The 22,166-nt window shown below is 47.8% G+C and overlaps 1 protein-coding gene across 17 annotated transcripts in view; it reads right to left on the bottom strand.

Moving 5' to 3' along the window:
- The window catches only part of tcf7l2 (transcription factor 7 like 2), an 84,600-nt gene that overhangs the window by 36,135 nt on the left and 26,299 nt on the right, over positions 1-22,166 (bottom strand). For 9 of the 17 annotated variants that reach the window (XM_029250022.1, XM_029250021.1, XM_029250025.1 and 6 more), the window contains exons 4-5: positions 18,487-18,588; positions 13,480-13,539 (exon numbers count right to left, since the gene is read on the bottom strand). The exons of 3 other annotated variants lie outside the window; for them this stretch is intronic. In XM_029250022.1, coding sequence (XP_029105855.1) covers positions 13,480-13,539; positions 18,487-18,588 — 162 coding nt within the window. The remainder of the gene's footprint in view (positions 1-13,479; positions 13,540-18,486; positions 18,589-22,166) is intronic. 5 more of the 17 variants (XM_029250024.1, XM_029250027.1, XM_029250026.1 and 2 more) reach the window with 1 other exon arrangement.

The following is a 22,166-nucleotide window of genomic DNA, read 5'->3' on the forward strand; positions in this document are numbered from 1 at the left end:
ACCATTAGCCCATTTGAGCCTTTGTGCAAGGCAAGAGGAGAGTGGTGTTTAATTGTCCCTAATATGTGTAAAGGCCGCGGTACACGAACACGCGAGCCTGCCGTATCTCAGAATACACATAGCGTGGACGGTAATGCCCTTCGGCGTGACACTAATGGACTTTCAATGAGGTGGCGACGTGCAGGAAATGGACAGGCCTTCGCGTCACCACGGGTGGAAGAGGAATGCTTTTTATTTCATTTTGGTTTGTTTTAAGAGAGTGCGTCGGGAGCCGTCGTCCTTCAGACAACGTGGGTGGGGGGGTCAGGGGCATGGCTTTACCCTCAGTCTCCGAGGGCAATTGCTGCACGAGATTATTTAGAGAGCTCCCCCGAAGCAGGACGGCTTGCTCAAAAAGAAAAATAAACAAACAGAAAGTTAAATAAATAACATATTCAAATTTCAAAAATGAGAAGCAGGGAGGTAGAGCTAAAATTACTATTACGTATTTTCTTAAAGACACACACGCATGCCGAGAGTAAAGTCAACAAAAATTACAATTTTATTTTATCTTACTCTTATTAAAAACTCATTCTCCTCATGACCTTCATTCAACTTTACGGGTGAAGCAGTTATAAGCAGAAAGCTGCTGCGGATATTCTTTCGCTCATAATGAGCATTCTTCGTCGTTTATGTTCTCAATATCTTTTGTGTCGTCACGGCAACTTTGTGCCCTTTTCTCCTCAACAGCATTGCTTCAGTTCCTCTGTAAAAACGAGTGTACTACCTGAAGCGAATGAGATTAGGGACAAAAGTAAGGCATGCGAGAGAGAAAATAAATGTTTGCCGACCTTTAGCGGTTTATCGCAGCATCAAGGCCACCTTCGTCTTTTAATTCAAATGTTATTGACGATTAGAACGAGCGTCTTTTCATTCAAACGTTATTGATGATTCGAGTGCACCACTGAAACGCTGGACTGTCCTTTAATGGCAAAATGACGAGGACCGACTGCAATTCTAGGCAGAAAACACCACAATAACAAGCCCATTTTTAACCTCCTACCGGCAAAACACAATCGTGATTTTTATTTTTGGATTACATAAACACATTTACACAGTGATTATTAGTGTTGTTATTCTGGTTGTTTTCACTTCTAGTCAATTTTAGTTCACCTGTGACACTACTATCAACAGTTCAGATCTACCTTCCAAATTACGTTCAGTGCCGGGTCTTTACAAATGCTGTCTTTCATGTGCCGTGTTTGCGGGTAAGTTGCCCTTCCATGCCATGAAAGTGTGTTTTTAATGAGCTCTGCCAAGGTTAATTGGTTAGCTAAGATCCTGTAGTCATGTGTTTTAATATGAAATTAAGCCATTTCCTGGAGTTTCTCAGACTTATTTAATTAGAGACACTTCAGTCCAATTTTAATTTCCAACAGAGGTTTCTCCAGTAATATTGGTCGATTTTCTTTTTTTGTTGAAATATTTTTTTTCCCATTTCAGAAAAAAAACATAGTAAAGGAATCGAGGCATTTGCAGACTCAAAACACATGGACCCAGGAGGCTAATGTGCACAACCATCTGCAGAGAGCAGATCCGCATGTGATGGGAAACCCCTTGAAGATGGACGACTTATGGTTCAGAGGTGACAAAGGCATGTGGCATTCGCATCCGCAGCTGCAACGCATGTCTGCTCGCAGACCTAAGAACCACCTACGAGCCATGCAGCACTGTGGGGATGGCAGGTGCATCTGTGGAGCTTTTCTAACAGATGCCACAAAAAGGACAAAGTTTTAATGATAAAAATGCTTTATCAGATTTTTTTTTTTTTCTCTCATTAGCTTTATTTCTCTCTCCCCTGACACACACACAATGCATGTGCTAATCCTCCGTAAACGATTGTAACAGTCACTTGCTATTAGGAACCACATGAAGTGAATCTGCCCATATAAAGGGCCCTGTAATTACCGCGGTGAGCGAGTTGAGGTTGTGCTCAGAGGGAATCCTGACAATGTGTAATTACGGATCCCTTCGGTGAACCGTGGCACTTAACGATAATTCAATCCATCTTCATTTCCCCGGACGCCGTCCCAATTGATAGTTATCATTAGCAGTCGGAAAAGCTGTGGCAACTGGGCAAAGGGTTTGTGGGAAACAGGAGTGTCGTGCCCGATCCGGAGCACAGTCCCACCATGTTCATCCTGTGCGGGGGGGTGTAATCGCAGGTTGGGACAGGAACAGTTCGCAGCAAGACAACGCACGAAGGTAAGTTGGGTGTATTTTGCTCATCCAACTTGAGGAGGCCTTGCAGTAGCCAGCTCCCGACCCACATGGACCTCCTTGACCGCAGTAAATCCCTCAGTCCTCAACCCACCCAAAGAGGAGGCTCCTGCAACCGCTGGGGTGAGGAGGGGGAGAGGAAAAAAAAAAAATACAATGGCGATGCCTCCAAAAGGGTCAAGGAGCATTTGAGCATTTGGCATGTTTACTGTAAAGTTACCCAGGCACTGCGTGACACGACATCGCAAAATAAAAGCAGACAGCAGGTGGCACAATGCAGCAGCAGGCTCTCGGAACCGGGCGACGCGACGCAGTGGGCCCCTGGCCTACCAACAGGAACAGCGCTGCAACCAAACAGACAGCATGGCTCCTGCCACCGTTTCACTTGCTCCCGTCAGAATTCGGGACAGGCAGGCAGGACAATGGGCCAATGGCGAGACACGTGAGCTCCTGCTGAAAGATGGGGGCTGGGACACTTGCGGGGCAAACACACGGAGGCGAAGAGCAGGTGCGTGTCACAACTCGCATTTGGCCCCCGGCCACTGCAACCATGCAGACTTGTGCACTATGTACTTAAGTCTACGGCTATATAAGGAGCAAGGCGGGATGTATATATGATAAGTATGTGTTGTGTGGCCGGGGCGGCAATGGGGAGAAGGCCCCGTAGCAGGAGGGCCCCTCAAATGAAGACTTTAGTTTGTCTATGTCTAGAGTGTGTTTGAGCGGGCTTGCGGACAGTATTTTTGTCTGAGCCGCAAGTGGCGAAGGCCCACTCGAGGCCCTTCTGGCGTACCCCTGCAACAAGGCCAACGCGATCGCCCTCCGACCAATGAGGTTGGTGGTGGCGGCGAGCCACGATGAAGCTCTCAAGCGGTCGCCAACCTGCCAAGATTTTACTTAATGATGCTAAATTTAATTTGGAAACCGTACATGCATCCAGACAAGCACAAGTACACACTTATCAAAAAAGACACACATTGTCTTCCCTTTATTAACCTAATCTGTTGACCAGTATCACTCACACTGCCTCTGGCATTTCCCCTCAGTCAAGGGGGAGGGGGAGGGAGGGGTGAAGAGGAGGAGAAAAAAAAAAAAAAAAAAAAAAAACACAACTCAAATTGGACAAAGAGGCTGATCTCATTGTGCGATTGAAACAACTGCAATCCGACGTGTAAAGAGGAGGGGGCTGAGATACAACAACAAAAAGAACGAGTCGTACTGCTCTCAACGTGATTATCTCCATCGCCTTACAGCACAGGGTTCGTGGGTCATCGACGCTCGAGGAAGGCGGCAAGTCTTGCCATTTCAATGATTGGATTTTGTGTGAATCTCTCAATCGATTAGGTTTCGGCGAACCCCAAGGACCTCACTGAGGGGATCTCCCGTCCCAGCTCACCAGCTGCAGCCCGCCGAATCCCGCCCCCCGCCCCCCTTTCTACACCCCCCCGCCGAATCCCGCCCAGCATCTGCCCCACTGGGGGCATTAGAGCACCACTCCAATAATAATAAATGCTAATCTTTTTTTCAGACCTAATAAAGATCAAAATTGGGGGAAAAAAGTATCGGCTGAATTCTGATAGTGGGAAGACCAACCTATTCCCTTCAGCAGCTCTACAGCATGACAGACGGCCATTAAAACGCAGCCCAATGCTCGCTTCCCAAAGACCAGGAAACCAAAACAGAGCCAAGAGTACAGAGGACGGCTAACTGAAAGACAAGGAAGAAAAAAATTAAACAAAATGTTACAATACTCAAGTAAATAAACATTCCAAGAGAGTGCATGCCTATTAATTTGGCGACAAGAGCCGAGCCTGTTGCATTGTGGGAGAGGAAGACCGTGGCTCTGCTGCTGAAGGAGCAACAAATGAGGGCCCATCGCATCTTCACGCGACTGCAGACTGCCCCTGGAGCAAACGCGTGTAATGGAGCATAGCCCACCTCCGGAAGGGGGCGGACGGAGGAACGCTCGGCGAAGGGCACCTCGCTTCCCCCGCTTGGCCCCGTCTGCCTGCTGCTGCCCCAGAGGCTGCCGTCAAGTTGTTTTCAATCAGTTGTACCCACGTTACCAACCCCACCGATTAGCCCTCTCCTGCCGGCCATCAGCTCCTGCCCCAGGGGCAGCTCCGTGACCTGCAGGGGGCGCCTGGCTACTGTCGGCACCCAAGGCTGGAGACCGCCGACCAATCAGGGCCGAGCTGCTGAGAATTAGACCAGAGGTGGCCACGTAATGAGCCGTGCGCCTGGTTTCTGTCCACTACGAGCACCGAGCGCACCAGGCCGCGGCGGCAAACGTCCACTCTGTTTTTCCTAATACTGCTCGCTTTTACCGTGATTTCAAGAGAATAATTACAACCACATTTACCAGATGACTGGCATATAAAAACTAAAAATTGTATTGACAAACAAAACTTGGGATAAAAAAAAAAAAAAACCTTAAATAGTTAATTTTTATATCTGTATTTAATAAATATTTTCAGAAATGCGTTTATGTTGTCACACAAATAGACAAACCCTTAAGGAAACATCCTGTGGGATCAGATTTAACTGGCCTCTCGCGCTCTTTATAACACTGCGTGAAGCCTACTGGGGTTGCAGAGAAATACTATAAAAGGAAAAACAAATATGTAAACAAACAAACTGGCGCCACAGTTAAAAGAGCCAATAGGGCGAATCCATCCATGTTATCGCCTCCAGTCAAAAGCGATGTGGCCTCACAGACTCCGACACCAGTGGCGCTCTCTTCACCTCTTCACTTAAATACCTTACATAGGTGAGACCCTGGGACACGTGTCAGGTTTGTAATTACACCACAGCGCAAGGGCCGTGCAAACGTAGTAAAGAGCAGACCGTTCGAACCCCCCAGAGGAGATCGTACAGAGCCCGGAGCCAAAGGGTCGAGCCACAAGCAGCTTCCAGCAGGAATGGGGCAGGGGACACCAGGATGGCTCCCATCCGAGCTGCTCTTGTCACTTGGAGAGGAACTTCCTCCGCCCCGTGAAAGGGCACATTAATCAACTAATGGCAACACACACCGCGTCCAGCCAAAGGCTTCATTCACTGACCTTTGAAGAGAGGGATTTTAAAACAAACAGCCCGATTTCTGAAAGCAGTGAGGGGTGGGCTGGAGTGGGGGTGGGGGTCGGCGTGTCACCAGCAGCTGCGTGCACAACCCACGCAAAACTTCTTTCACTCATCCAATCAAAAGCAAGAAAAAAAAAAAAAAAAAAAAAGCTGCTTTTTCCTTTACCACTAATTAATCTGTCATTTTGCGTGTTGGAGAAAAAAAAGTTAAAAAAAAGTTAAAAAAAAAAAAAAAAAAAAAAAAATCTCATTCCCCCTCACCCCCCGTTTACAGATGAGTATCGTTCTGTCTTTTCTGCGCTGCGGTTGGACAGCTTTCAAAAGGACATGGTTTCTTTCGGCGAGGAAGCTCGCATCCTTGACGGCTTTCAAAACAGGAAACGAGACGGAAAAAAAAAGGGGGAAAAAAAACGAATGCCCTGACGAAGCGGGCCGCCAAGAGGCGTCCCATTCGGGCCGAACCCAATAAACCGCTGCGCCGCCATCGGGCCACAATTGGGCGCTGGCTGTCTTTCTAAGCTTCTTTCATGAGCAGCTATCGCTCTTTGTCTGCATTAAGCCCTAAAATACATTTGACAAAAATTGCAGTCAAACTACAAACATTAGACCTAAATCTCAGCTTCTCTGCATGAAACAAAAGAAATCTGCACTTTTACATCACGTTATTTTAAAACGCAAATACAATTTCTATTGCAACTTGAAAAAAAATCATAACATGCCATATGTGTTTGCTTTCTGATTTATAAAAAGGCATTTTCTGCTCAGTGTGTTGCGCAACAACGCAAAGTTGCCTGCAACCAAAAGAGAGGCTGAAACCTGCAGGTTCTACTCTGGCTTAACCTGCGCTGACACAATTAATATCTGTCTTATGATCCGTGCACCTAATGCACAGTTGTGGTCCGTTGTAAAATCAACACGCACCGTTAAGGCAAATGCTTTGGGTTAAGGATCTTTTCTGCTGCAAGTAATAAATCACAATTCACTTGTTTCAGATAAACTAGTTAGCTAGCATCCATCTATGTCTTCAGAGACCTAACTGTAACACTGACAGACCATGCAGATCGATATGTCAAAATTATCCACGATTCAGTGCTAGGAAAGGTCTGACTTTGTACGTATGACCCAAGCAACGTTCTCAGAGTTTCAGGAATTTTTAAATAAGCATAAAAATGAGGGGAAAAAAATAAAATTTGCTAAAAGGTGCATGAAATGCCTCCCCCCCCAACAAAAAACGTTAACCTCTTGCATTGAACCAGATATGGGTTTTTTTTTTTTTTTTTGACAGGCTTGGAATATTTTTCTATTACATCTTTTATTTATTTATCTATTTTTCAGTGGGTAAAACAGATCCATCAATTTCAAAAACAGTTTTCCCCATTGTGGAGCTTCCGCGTGCAAAAATGCTGCTCCATTGATTTCCTCTGCCGGAGACTGCCTCCACGCCGGCCGCTCCCCAAACCGTGTCATTTTACCACGGTTTGCCTTTTAACTTTTTACTCCAGTGGCGAAACGTGCAAACGACAAGGGGGTACGGGGGGCTGCTGTGGGGGGAAGAAAGGAAAACTGCTGTACATGCACTCCAAAGTTTCACTTATTGATTTCTTTTTGATGCAGACGGAAAAATAGGAGTTCAAAGCTGAAAGGGATCTTTTTTGATCGCCATTACAGATGTACCGTATAAAAATGTTTGAACTAATTCTTTTGTTCTGCCACCAGTCTCCGTCAAAATGGACCTATTAAAGCACAATGCAGTTAATGTGCTGACCAATCAAACTAACAAAACTGTGAACTTTCACCTAGACCCGATGCACTTGAGTCAAGTGCAAGTGTGAAGACCTGCGGGTGTAAACTGTGCGGTACGGTGAGGCCACACAACCGCACCGACGCTGCTGCTGCCAGTTTGTCACAGCTCCCTCACAGGGCACCAGGAGGAACAGCAACCTTCTCACCACCAGGGGAAAACCACTAGCCACTGCGTTGCCATGGTTGCCAGTCCCAGCACACACGGGGTCATGCGTGAACGTTGGCATCGGAGCACATGAGAGAAGACACCAGTTCAACGGCCACCAGCAAAGGCCTAATGACGACACATCTGACTTTTAATAATGACACACGCAGTGGACCTCGGCTCACAACTTCCGAATATGGAAGAGGATGTGCTGTAGACGGAGCTCATACGGCCTGGGGGCTTCGGTGGTGGGAACGACCAACCGGGCCACTGGAAGAGCAACGAAAGCCCCTTTAAAAACTCTTTCGTTCCCACCTTCTTCTTTTTTTTTTTTTTTTTTTAAACAAACAAATTGCACAAAGATCAGCCAAAAAAAATAGACTGATTTCTTCAGCACCGTCTGCAAGGGTCATCAGGTCAAGGTGAAGATATGTCTCCGCCTCGCTCGCCAATGTCGTGGTACGTCGGAAATCCGCATTCCGTTCAGCGGCAGCCGCGCAGCTAGCCGACTGCTGCAAAGGTTGAAGAGGCGCCGAAACGGACTGCTCCAGCAAACTCCACCCCGTTCCCTCCCTGACGGCTCCGGTGGCAACAGTCCAAGTCATTACACAGCAGGGAGATACAACGCAGCAGAGCGCCGGTTGTCTGGAGCACGTCGGCAACGGCTTCGCACAACCGCGCACGCAGTCACACACACCCCCATGCACTGATAAAGGCAACGCAGAGATTACTTCAGTGCGAGCACACTCTTCAATCGCGGTGCCATATATTTGGAATATTACAGGTACTGCAGGTGGCATGCTGGCTGAGGAAACTGAAGGTTGTCATCTCACACACACACGCACCATCTCAAAAGGTGCTTAAAGACAGTTCCATTTGAAGGAGAATGAAGTCACCGAAAGACTAGAAGGCATAATTACTGCTTCCTACCACCATTACCAATCGTATAATAAGGATAATAACAATAATGATAATAATAATAATATAGCAGAAAGCCCAACTCTTAAAGCCCTCTCATAAACTGATGTTCAGTGATATAAATCTTTAGTTACTCATCTGCTCTTTGAACACAAGGTGGAGACAATCCCAAAATTCCCGTTACCAAACGTCACTTCCTGTCTGTTGCACCCATGTTGCTCTGCGTTCAAATGGCGTCTACTCCCAACGTCACGCCACAGGCTTCCTCGTTGTTTACGCTGAGATGTTATCTTAAGAACAATAAACTAATCACACAATCAGCTGCGCCTACTCTGAAAAGAAAGCCAGTATCGCCGAAAAGGCAACTTTACTCTGGGTGTACCGAAGCATAATTTATTTTAAAAAAATAAAAAACCGATACACAAATAAAGAAGGCACATGTACATCAAAATAACGTGCAGTTTTTTGGAAAACGTGGAAATAAATGTTGATTTGAAGAACATACAAGCATTTAGAAACTTTCGTTATTTAGCAAGCCATCCTCAGGTTAGCTCCAAAAGTTTTGCATTATCGTTGCCTGGCAACAAACATTCTAACGCATCTTCAAGAAGTACTTTGGTGGACAAAAGTAATTAATGTTTAGACTGAGTATTTGCGCTCCTTTGTGTCTCATTGCTTTATTACGATCCTATTGACAGCGACTTTCTTTACCGTAGTGAGGAGGCACTGCTCCGCCGAGGAAACGGAGAAAGGGATCCGTCAAACGGGCAGGTTGAGGAGAAGCGACTGTCTAGTTACCGACGACTGGCGCGTGCTCCACATAAAGAGACGGCCACGTTCAAAGAAATGCACGCCACTGGTAATACTCTGCCGGTTTTACATCACATTTTACTATTTTTAATGAGGCACTAAATACAACTCTGGGTTTGTCCAAACTATATTTTTCTCCATCCAAACCCTTAGATTTATTCAGCTCACACACAGACTTGTCAAACTCATTTCGTTTTTTCCCTTCCTTTCTTTAAAGATGTTGTTAACAAGACAAATGAACGAATAAATACACAAATAGCATGTTTAGATAACATTAATAATGTATGATAAGTAAGTTGCTTTTTGACAGTTATTCTCCTGCTGTGGAGACTTTAAACGCTCGCGCGTATTCCCCCCCGTATTCAAGGCTCTCCTCCCGTATGAAAGGGACGGACGAGGACTGTTGGCTCATCGCACCTGAGCAGGTAGACACCCGTGACGTCTCAAGAAATTACAGGGACCTGAAAAAGACATTTCCATCACACTTAAGCAGCAAACAAGCACAAGTGTGAGTAACGAGTAGCTGCTGAAACCTGACCCCCCCCCCCGACCGGCGCCCTTTTTATTCACACTTTACTGCTATTTCTTGGCCTAGTTTATGCTCTTATCCACCATGACCTACAGCATGTGAACCATCTATGCAGCTGGATGTTGTTCCTGGAAAAACTCTGGAGAAATACTCACTTTAAGTATTACAGGGGCAGGGCTTGAACTGACGACCCATAGGTTACAAGTCCGTGTCCTTAATCACCACCTGCTTCCCTTACAATAAATAAGGTGTGGTCTCACAGAAGCCACCAGTGATATCATCAGATGTGGTTGAAGCTCCTGCTCTCGCTCATGACCCCCCTGCCTACTGGGACACACTGGGACGCCCCAAACGAGAGTCCGTGAGTGAGAATGTGCGCGCGCGCTAAGGGTCTGCAAGGTACGTTTACATAACAGGACCGACATCAGAGAAACCCTCCTGTCTCTTTTTTCCAGGAAGGTGCTTCCTGTAGGAGGCGCTACAGAACAGAAACGGATGACAAAAACAATTATGGTAAAAAGAACAAATAATCCTTTGCTGTCAATAGGGATATTTGTGGCGTACTAAAAAAAAAAATTAAAAAAAAAAAGAAGTTAGTTATTGTGATTCTGTGAGGTTGCAGTCAACCTGACCCACATCTCCCAGCAATAATAAAACAAAAGGGGGGGAACGTACAAACACAAGCATGTTCAGAAATCCAATACCATGCGCTTCAGAGTCAATGACCCGGTCTGCCCCACGTAGCCTAAAAAGGCTACTGGACTCTGGGTGGGACTCATACACACCTGCCTGCAAATGCGAACAAAAATATGTGCGTGCGCGCGCGCGCGCGCACACACACACACACACACACACACACACAGAACAAACATGTGCCCCCCAGCACGCATACACACGCCTGTTCTAATAATTAACCGTGACAGGATGCTCAGACATAAGAGCACATTCTTCTCTTCTTTTTGTGGCTGCTGTCACCTCACACTCTGCGACCCCTGACCAATGTGGGCAGGGCGACCATTTCACTGTGGGAGGAAACCCCGCGACCGCCATCATGCTACCAGCTGCGGTCCAGTCAAAACAACGGATTAGCCAGCGAACGCGGAGGGAGTGCGGGAGCTCTCAACACACTGTAAGATCCCTTACAACACGAGGTGACTGTGTGCGTGCGCTCTGTGAGGTCACTGAAAATGAATTAGTAAGATTGGGTTAAACGAGTCATCTCGTGGGGGGGCTGTCACCTGTTGGACGATGCGCACGGCCGAAAGATACGCCCACACAGCAATGCACAAGCGAACTGCGTTGCTCAACACTGCAGGCAAGAGCATCCCTAGAATAACTCCAAAAAGTGCTGAAAATGAAGTGGCAACACAACCAGGAATCGCTACCACCAAGAACTTCATTTGAAACCTCGTTGGAAGTTGTGCAAGAACAAAGCAAAAGTACTGAACGTTTGCAGGAACTACTGTGGCGGGATTTACAGGAAGCCCATGTGTGCGCGCGTGAGTGATTCAAGGGACATTTATCGGAGCGGTGGGGACGAGGTTCGCGGCGAACCATTTCTAACCGAATTATCAGTGTAAATCTGAGGGATTAACTCAAATTAAATGAGCGCGAACACCCTCAAGTGCCATCTGCGTGAAGATATTCCAGATTAGGGCACAGTTGTGAGTGGCGTGGGGCGTCAGTCCGTAGGGCAGTGCACCAGACTGGCAGGAGCGGCCCAGCTGCTCACTTTCACCAACATCCATCGGCACGACGCCGCCCCAGCTCCGCTCCATCGCTCTGTGCCGCCCTCCGCCACCGGCCTCCCACCCTCTCCAGCCACTCCACCTCGCCGCAAACTTTCCCAAGGCACTTCACTGCACGGCTCTGTGAAGAGGTCCCATCTCGACTTACTGCGCCTTCCCCCTAGTCACGTGACCCTCCCCCGCCCCGACGCTAATTGGTAACTCTGCTCAAGCGCGGCAGGCTTTACAATGAGACACCTGGAGATCTGTCAAAACAAGTTTCTCTGTGAAAAGGCCTCGAGTGGCTATGGTGACGCGGTGACATGCGTTCCCTCAGTCCCGCCGTTAGTAACCCGCATGGCAGGGGGCGTCGCTAACACACTTAAAGAGGTCTTCCTGGCATGACCACCAAGACAGTGGAAAAGAATCATTTATTAATATAACAATAGCTATTTTTATCATGCAAGTATTTACTTAAAAAAAAAAAATTGTCAATCAAGTAAAACTAAATTTAAAAACACTGGTGGAAATGCATTACTTAAAACTTCAAAAAATCATAATCTGAGCTGAAGAACAGAGAATTCAGATTTTCTGTGTTTTAAAATGCTTTCATCTTATTTTTTTATAGACTTCAAAAAGTCAGTGTACTTAAAATTATCCCCACAATAAACAATGGTAGCTGTGGGAAAGGCGATTACCATGGTACTACATACTGTAACAGTACTAGACAATGAAGTAGCGCATCCACAGGGAAGGGTAAAAGGGGCTTCGGAGTCCTCCAGCAGCAGCGGCCTTTGCGTAGCAGATGTACATTTACTTGTTTCTCATGCTCCAGGTGACAGGTTACACCTCGTGTGTGTGTGTTCAACCATCACTGTACAGAATTACACAGGCAGCCATTCACACAATGCCAAACAGAGGCGCGCGCACACACTCTCAGTCTCTCTCTCTCTCACACACACACACACACACACACACACACACACACACACACACAAAACGCAAACAGGCCCAGCCTTACTAGCCCAAGCTCGCTAAACAAGTTTCAGCAACAGCACTTGAGGAAGAGGGCATAAAATACAAAAAGCAGGCAAGGGTAACATTAGTGCCTTTTCTAACAAAGCGCCCAGGAGGCTTGGGTTACCTGCCACACACACGCCCTTCAAACAGTATCTAATTCGGCAACTCAACAAACCATCTTCCTGGGGTCTTGATCCAGCAGGATTTGAGTCTTACTACACTCAAGTTTAATGGGAGGCCACAAGATGAACACGTGTAAATGGGCCAAGGCGAACGGTTCTCAACAATGGCGCGTTGGTGGTACCAAGGCTGACCGTCCACCGTCGCCAGGCACCGTTTCCGTAACCAACGGAGCATCAGCAGAACCGGCCCCTCAGGCAGAGCTGCGGACCCTCACGCACAATCACTCCAGGAAGAGGCAAGGGAAGCAAACAAAACGCCTTGTTCCAACCCAGTTACACCGGGGGGCAGCTGCTCAAGGGCTGCTATGCAGGCAAATAAGAGACTCAGTGTCTCGACTGAGTCGCCCTCAATTTTGCAACAAGGCTTTTGTTTAAGAGGACAGCAGCGAATGGGACTTGTTTACAAGCCCAGCCATCAGGACAGGTCAATCATGGAGGATCTAAAACTCACTGGGAGGAGATGTTGCTCCATAAACCAATGTACATACAATCATCTTTAAAGGACAAACCCACACATACATACATACACACACACACACACACACACACACACACACACACACACACACACACACAAAAGGAGCAACTGCACTTCTGCACTAAATGGCCTGCAAGCCAGTCTCAAGAGGAAGGCCAGTCCAGCCCAGCCCGCTGCTTTTCAGGGATGCAAAAGGGTGGGCAAGCAGTCACTGAGCCAACAAGAACGCGGGTCTCCACCGCCGCCTCATGACGGCCCGGGACACTTAGCCCACACACGGAACCTGGGCCTCTCAGTCTTGCCAAAGCTAATTCTACTGAAAATCCCTAAGAAAAACACGCAAACACGGGGTGGGAGGCGGAAGCAGGGCAGCAGGGGGTGGCAGGGACCTTGGGTGCAGGCACAGGAGAACCACAGGAGCAGGCAACAGACAGCAGGAGCAGCAGCAGCACCAACAGAACATTGCATTTTTCTCAAAAAAAAAAAAAAAAAGATACTTGAATACTTGGAATTCAAATTATTCTCACCAACTGAAATTGGTGAAGGCTCAGATCTCCCTGTCCGGGGAATTCCAAGCAGAAGGGGGCCTGCAATGCAAAGACGCACAGGTCCCAGGTCACACAATTATAAACTTACAGCATCCTACTATGGCCTACAAAGCAAAGCATGACTCTGGTGGGAGAAAAAAAAAGAAATCACTATTATCGTTATCATTATTATTACTGTTATCATTATTGTTATTATTATTGTTGTGTACCCTCTCCCCCAGATGTACAAGGTTTTGTCTGGGGGGTGCTGGATCACATACAGGGACAGACAGGGGACATAAGAGTATGTGTTTGAAGCCTGTCACTAACCCCTGTCAGGCTGTTACTGCCAGACATTTCCTTTAAAAATTGACTTCCCCTGCAACACTTCTTAGTGGTTTCTTTATGACAACACGGGGTATCCGTGTCTTTGTCCACGGGCGCTACAAACAACCTTGGCCCATAAAAGGCAAAGTACATTGTCTAGCTAGACATCGTGAGCATGGAGGAGAAAGAAAAAAAAAAGGGGGGGGGGGGGGGGGGGGAAATGTAGAGAGACAAGAGGAAGGAGATAAAGATACACAGGTTCGTGTTAGTTTCTAAAACCTGACGCTAAATAGACCGAAGCTCTCTATACCACACGCACTCATACACACACACACACACAGGTGGAGATTAACTAACTGCCTATTAACAAAGCAGGAAACTGTGTGGTTCCCTGAGGAATTCATCTCACCCGCCTGACGAATACACACTCTTCACAACGCCCGAGTCCCAGCCGCGGCACACGCTTTCGCCCCGTCCACACTCCCACGCTGACCGGCCCCTTCCTCTGGCCTGATCCGGTCAAACATTACCAGTTTAAGCTATGCTGCCTGTGCAGCACTTTTTATAGGATGACATAACTGTCCACATGGGGGTTTGATGGCCTCACCTTGGTTTACACCACTCAGTTAATGGACTGTCCTGCAGCTATGGTACAGACAGACATCCTGCCATTTGAGGACAAAGATGCATGCGTTCTTTCCTTTTTCCATCCTCATTTCGCTCTGCCATCTTCACATTCACCGTTCCCAGCAGCAAACGCCACCAGCGGGGTCTCAGTCGTGGCAAATGGTAAATTGACAGTCGTTTGTACGGTTATTATTTCAGAAAGAGTCAGGAGAGGAAGGGAAAAGAACCTCTGCTTTCACGACAGGAACAGGAAGACGCAGCAGCTCACTCTATGAAAGCCATTATTGAGGCTTTAAATGATCTCTCACTGAGTGCATTAAATGTGACATCTACTTCATTGATGACATTAATTATTATCCCTTTTACACTATGCCGTTTCTATTGGCTGCAATCGCACAAACCAAGCAAGGCAAAGCTCAAATAACAGCAAAGAAAGGGGCCGCGGGAATGCAGAACAGCACAGCGGTGCGTTCCGGTGGCGCGGAGCGGTCCCTCGAGATGCCAGGAGGACTCGGAATCTCTGCATGTCCGCTACAATGCCAGGGTCCTTTTTCCACATGGCGGCGTGCATGGTTTCGGTCACACGCATCCTCATGCACGCGCCCTCCGAGAAGGCAGGCAGGCAGGACGCAACCCAGAGAAACCAAGCGAGGCCCTGCAGCCCTCAGCGCTGCCCCCACCCTTTGCGCCACCAGGAAGCAGACCGTCCTCCTACCAGCAGAAGGACGGCGCGCACACAAAAGACAGCATTCAGCCGCAAAAGATAATTCTACCTCTGACCTTGTGCTGGTGGACCCAGCCCGGGGAGGGGGCGCGCGGCTCCTCCACAAATAGTTGATGTAGTGTCTGAGACTGCGAGCGAGAGCCCTCATTAAGCGCAGAGGGTGCACACCACCCACAGCTATTGTCTGAACGGTCCAGGTGCACGACTACGGAGGCAAAAGGAAGAAAGGACCAACAGGCTCTCGCCACTGTTATCTTTCTCATAACAAAGAAATATCTTTACAAAAAATTAAATGACGCCGGAGAAGGGAGGGAAGCCCAGGGAGGACTTTGGGTACTTTTTGGCAACGCTGCCTTGCAGAGGCGTACCCAGCATGCCGTGACACGGGCTGTGTGCTCCTCAAAGAGGAGGCCCCAGGGTGACTGCCTGGCCCTGGACCGAGGTCTCGCTGCACGTTCCTGGCACCGGCCTCATTAGTCGATGCTCGGCATCCCGCAGGCCCAGCCAGGAAACAGTTAACCCTTAGGCAACACCCCCTGTCCCTCACAGGCTGGCAGAGGCCAAGGAACAATGGAGGCATTGTCAGGGCCAACAAAACTCAGAGGGAACGACATCTCTCTCCCCCCCCGCCACTTTTTTTTTTTTGTTTCTGCCCCAGTTCCCAGCACGTCACTTTTAACAACTGTCGCTGGGACTGGATTCACTCTTTGCTAAAGTTGCAAGTTTCGTTATCTAATCGATTGTCCGCTCGCTCGGCAGCCACCTTTGTCCATGGCACTTGGCAGCTTTCGTAGTTACATACCTTCCCTATTGTGTTATCGTGTTTTTAAGGGTTCAGGCTATCACTCGTGCTATCAAGGTGAAGTCTCCGCTGCGTAAATTCACCCAAGAGGCCACTGGTTGATTCTCTCTGGAGTCGGTACTGACTGATGGCAACACGGGGGAGATAAAGCGCCCTTTTAAAAGGTTTTGTATTCTTATTGACGCATTTTAAACAGGGGTGGGGGGAAATGGAAACAGCGCAGGGACTGTATGTGGGGGTCAAAGGTTAATGTAAAATCCAGATGGATTAAGGTAGCTCAGGCACAGAACTGCTTTCCATCTAACAAATGCGTAACTGCAAACTGGCCCTGATGGGAGTTCAGCACGGATGTTCAACGGGTGTGTGTGTGTGTATGTGTGTGTGTGTGGGGGGTTGGACGGAGCCGTCGAGGAGGCTGATTCTTCCAAGTTCATGGCGGATCCACCTAGGCTAAGGTCAGAGGACAGGAGCAGGTTCTCTCGGAGGAGACACAGGGCGGTCTGCACGTCAGCGGTGGGAGCGTGCTCCCTGTACGCGTATCTCGCTAATCCAGTTAGGAGCCCGGCTCTCTCAGGCGTGTTTATTGGAAGGCACTTGAACTTCGGATCTGGCGCCCTTATCTTCCACGCCTATCGGCTCGCCTTATCGCTCCCGTTCAGATGTGCATTCCTAACTCGAGAGGTCAAGGTGCACATTTCTCGTCCAATTCGCGTATTTAAAAAGAAAAGCCATTACACTTTTTTTGGTAGAATTTACTAAATGTCTGAATTTTTTTTTTTTTTTAGATTAAGCTATTACAAAAAGAAAAAAAAAATTACAGAACATCCAAGTTTGCCAAGTGGCAAAACCGGAGCCATCGTGCAACCACATGCAAAAGCAAGGCCACTGAGACCCACAGGACAGTTTGTCTCGAAATGTCTATACGTTCGCCGGCATGATGCAAACGGGCGCAATATGAAAGCAAACAAACATAAACTTTGGTGATTACTGTTTTTCGAGAGAGAGGAGAACACGTGGAACACTTGCTATTCCGTTTGATCCCTTCGTGCGGCTGACTGACGGCTGCAGCACACGAGTCCAGGCATCTTAAAATCCCAGACATCCCCAGTCAGACAATCTAGACACTTTCCACCAGGAATCTCACATTATTGTAATAACAATAACACAAAAGCATTTGCTCCATTTCTAGCGCATTAAATCTTCCAATGTGTGGGGAAAGGGAGGGGGGGGTCATCTTGTACAACAGCCACAAGTCAGATACAATAAAAGACCCAAGATGGTTCGCATTTATATCTGAAACTGCAGGACAAAATCTAAATATTTACCTGCCTGTTAAATGCCACCTCCATAAGTTTCGGTCCTTTTATAAAGAACCATCTCAGTTTGGCTTCTAAACCTCAGATTTAAAAATAACACTTCACTGCTTCAAACAGAAAACACTTTACTTCTCTACTATGTCTAAAAAACCCCGACATCACGGCTTTCAAGAACTGGATACGTTTCCATTTTTAACATTGTTGACATTAACTGTAGCTTTAAATTAACTTTAGTTTTTTTTTTTTTTTTTTTAAATACTCAAGTGTATTCATTTTTCTTTATAAATAAGTGAACAATCTTGTAGAAATCACCATGATCTCATTTCTCTTCTTTCTTTGTCAGTTTAACCCCATATACACGCGCACACACACACGTGACCAATCTCATTCTGATCAGTTATCTCCAGATTTATACCTGAAAAAATACTGATATACCAGAAATGTTAAACTCCTGAAGACCAGACCCACAGCTCAAAATGGACCAGGAGTGGCATAAAACACCTGTGACATCACAATGTGGACATTTTTGAAACACAATCTCATCTATGTAAATATCATAATTCTGCATGAAACCGAAACGGAATGCATTCATCACTCAGCTGTTCAGAGACGTCCTACGTGCAGCTGACCAACTAGCTGGCAACGTCAATCCATTATCTGTTTCCCCCCCCCCCACACGTTTCAGACAGTGAAGACCAACCCAGTACAAGTCACATTCATAAACCTGTACAGTATTCCTGGAAACCAGAGGTCATCTCTACAGGCCCCTCAGGATCTCTGGCTCCCGGACCAGCCGCCTCCTCACCCGACTCCTCCCACGTGACTAACGTGGCGGAGAGCGCGAACAAGAACTCTGGAAAATTGTGCGGCATCCCAGACACAGACCCTTGTCTTATTGGCATCACAACAAATAAAGACTCATTCAGACTCGCACTCCTCCACCTCTACTAAACACACCAATACAGCATTCGAAGAACATTAAATTTAACTTCCAACACACAGTGCGTTTATCCTCCTCTCCCGGTGCACCAGGTCTCTGCATACACTACGCGTTAAGACAAAGTGCTGATACTGCTATGAAAGTTAGTCTGGATTTTTTTTTTTTTTTTTTAAATGAGGAATCTCAGTTTCACAGAAATATATGTGTCAGGGCACAGAAAGAAAGGGGTATAAAGGAGCTGAAAATGCAAGGACTAGCGGGTGTTACTTACAACGATGTGTGCCGGAGACGGGGACCTGGCATCTTTAAGTGCTTGTCTACTCTGTAGGCTTCCTGCTTGAACATCTAGCAAGGGCCATTTCATCTGCAGGTACTGAGTGGTAGAAAGAAACAAAATGGAGAAACAAAGAAAAACATGTTAACAATGCAGAACGCAAAAGAAAGGGAGGAAAAAACTCCACAAACAAAAATACATGACCGCATGAAAGAAACAAACAAAGGAACAGGCGCAAATAAAGCTCTGGAGAAACGATGGCTCATGAAGTGGAGCAGGGGAGATGGTTTCACAGGGTGCAGGGGGAGGCAGGGGGCGGATTTCAATGGCGTTTGACTTCGGCGCTCAGTACTGCTCTCCTTTCTGTGCATAAACAGCAAATTTTACATGCGTTTTCATCCAACAGGTGGCATAGCAGCGAGCAGTCGACAGCCTGCAATAAGAAGGTCCAACTTTGCACCCCCACTCCTGCTGCAGTACCATTAATTGAGATAGTTACCACAAACTGATACAGTAATTACCCATCTGTATAAATGGGTAAATCACTGTAAGCAGCATAATGTATAAACATCACACTGAAAGCTGTTCTGGAGAAGAGCATCAGCCACACGGATAAATAAAAGTATTATTAACTATTACTACCGCTGTTATCATCTATGGTTTATGTGCTGTAATACAAGTGTGTCTGCAGGTCTGGTCATAAACAAACATTTACTCAGAAAACGGCAAAACCCCTACGTGCTGAGGTGGTCCCGCATACCAATATGCAGCATACCATTTCATGGCTGGAAATGGAGGCGACCTTTGCTAATTGAAAGGAACTTGGGTTTGGGGGAAGGGGGCAGGGATGGAGGGGCGGTCATCAAGACTGGAACCGAAGCGAAGTGGAACTGAAAACGTGGAATCGACCCCGAACCCGTCGGCCCTGCGGGTTGAAGGACACATGGGGTTAAGAGGAGCTGGCCGACACACGCTGCCAGGAATCCCCGAGTGCGGCGCGCAAACTCCGGCGGCTCACGAGGCACACGACGGCAGGCGCAATCTGGGTGGGGTAGCGGCAGCCACCTGGCCCCATCTCCCACGCTTCCTTGCAAATCATTAACTCCACTTATCAGGTGGGGCAGCAGCCAGCACCAGATACAGTCAATTCCTGCTTCCCCGCCACAAGGGGATGACAGGCGTCTGCCGGAAGAGCTCGTGTTATGTTACCACAGTATACCAGCGCACAACGTGGAACCTGCCTGGTATGGCACACAAGTGGACGTGTGGAGCATCCAGCCAAGGTGCCCTGGGGTCAATCCTCAGCAGTACTAACACATCTGAAGGGTTGAAGATACCCCTACCGAGATGGGCCTTGGGGAGCAGGACGGTCAACCTGGCCTGGATGGGCTGTTCTCTCAGCACAGCAGCCATGATGTCACCCAGGACCTTTGCTAAGATCAAAGTTCTCCATGTCTCCGGAGAAGATGGAGACAGTGAGCTCCTATAGTGACTGTACTGTGCTGTGCTGTGCTCGGCCTTCAGCACTAGCCAAATCCACCTTGTCCTAGTGTGTTTCTCCACTGACTGTGTTCGCCGGCTGTAGGTAGGGACCGCTCATCCGTGCTGCCAGGCAGCCAGGTTGTGAGTTTGCCAGGAGGGTACGAGACGGCGAACCCAAAAACTGGAAAGCGTGTGCTGTACATCCAAGCAGCTCAAAAAGAGCTGCGCCATAATCGACCTGCTGAGAAACGCGGCCGACCCACAGGGCGCGGGTTTCGGTGCAAGGTGGCAATTCCAGCAAGTACTGTGGGTGAGGACCTCGAAGGGATGAGTACACGAGTAAAAGTGTCGCAAAAAGTACACGTGTAAAACCGGTTCAATCTCTGAAGCAGCGACCCGCAGATCAGTCCTCACTCAGCTTATTTAGCGAATAAAAATACTCCTTTGATACTACTTAACCACAGCGAGGTATAAATGGAATAATTTTTCGCAAACATTTAGCGCTTACCTTGTGAACGTGAAAACTTTTTCTTTTAAATTATTTTGAATTTTAACGGATATTAGGTACATTTCTAATGAGCAGCAGTCAGAGACTTTGGAAGGGCGCAGGAGGAAGCACCGGCAGATCGCCCGAAGGCCCCCGCACAGCGCGGTGTGGTGATGTCTGCACCGCAGGCACATGGCGCAGAGCTGCTCCGCAGCGCAGACCCTTCATGTAGGTGAAGGAGGTCAGCAAGTCGGCAGCGTTTCTGCATCGAGTGCCCTCTCCACCTGCTCTCTCTCTCGCTCGCTCGCTCACTTGGGGGCTCGGGGGGGCTGCAGACATTAGTTTTCATCCCAGTTTTCTGAACTCTATTGTCTGACAGCAGGTTTGCCACAAGGGCTCCGCTCCCTGCGAGATCTGTAACCCATCTTTCTCCCAATAGCAGGGCAACTGACTGCTGCCAGAATGTTTCAAATTGCAAATCTGTTATCAATAACTGTACTTGCAGTGTGTCGGGGGATGGGGGGGGGGTTTCGCGGTTACACCTAGAAGTCAAATGGCTATTTGCGGTGGCATTTGTCATTTGTGTTGATTTAAAGTGCTGATGTAATGTGAGACGTTGCAGCAACAGTCCACCCCCACCCATTACACCCTAGATGAGATGTCTGCGTGACTCCCGAGTCCGGGTGCGACCGAGGACCCGTTGTCCCCTTCTGACAGCGTCCTCCGCACGACAACAAAAACAACCAGTTGCACCCTGAGTGTAAGGCACACGATGCCTGTCCCAGCCGTCTCCGTGTAATCTGAAAGCGAGCTGCTCCGCTCAGCGACCCTTCACTGCCCACCTCGTACCCCCCTTTCGTCACCATTGCTGCAGTGTGAAGGAAGTAAAAGAGCGGAATCGATAGCATGCGGTAACTGTGCGTGTGGGAGGAGCATTGTAAATTTACAGCGGCAGGATCTGCATCTCCTCCCTGCCTTTGCTTTTCCTGACAGTGCACTTTGACCTTTGAAAGGCATTCTGGGCAGACCGCACACGAGCTCGTCCGCTGGCTCCGAGCGAGCAACAGCAACCAGCCTCTCCATACGGTCTTCCTGCCTCCTGACAGTTAGTGACCACATCCTTTAGCGAGTTCTTACAAATGTCTCAAAGTCACACTCAAATGTGCGTAACGGCGCAGATTTCTTTCTCAAAGTAGACGCACAACATCGAGAGCGCTGCTCCGGTGGAGCGCGATCCAGAAAGTGTCAGATGAATAATGGCTAACGATAACGGCGATAATCAAAATAAACTCGTTAGGGTTTAAAGGAAATATTCCAAGTACCACGAGAGTAATTTCATAAAATATTTCACAATCAAATTCTGTTTGTGGCATGTACAGTTCTGGTGCAAGAGCCCACAGCATTTTATGAAGACAAAAACACTCAACCGGCACTGAGAACATACGCTGGATAATAAGCAGAAGAGAAGCGGAGAACGGCACTGCGACGTAGTAGTAAAACGTAGCGCAACAAATGAGGCAAATCTCCGCACGTGTCACGTACTCTCAATTTCACAGCAACACAGAGACAGAGAGAAAAGGAGAGAGAGAGAGAGAGAGAGAGAGAGAAAGTACAAAAAGAGGAGAGAAAGAACGAGCGAAAAAGAAAGAAAGGGCCAGCCGACAGAGACGGAATCTGCTTATTCCCGGGCCTGGGGAGTTCGGGCTTC

This window comes from Scleropages formosus, chromosome 3, assembly GCF_900964775.1.
Source record: "Scleropages formosus chromosome 3, fSclFor1.1, whole genome shotgun sequence".
In the NCBI taxonomy this organism is placed as follows: domain Eukaryota; kingdom Metazoa; phylum Chordata; class Actinopteri; order Osteoglossiformes; family Osteoglossidae; genus Scleropages; species Scleropages formosus.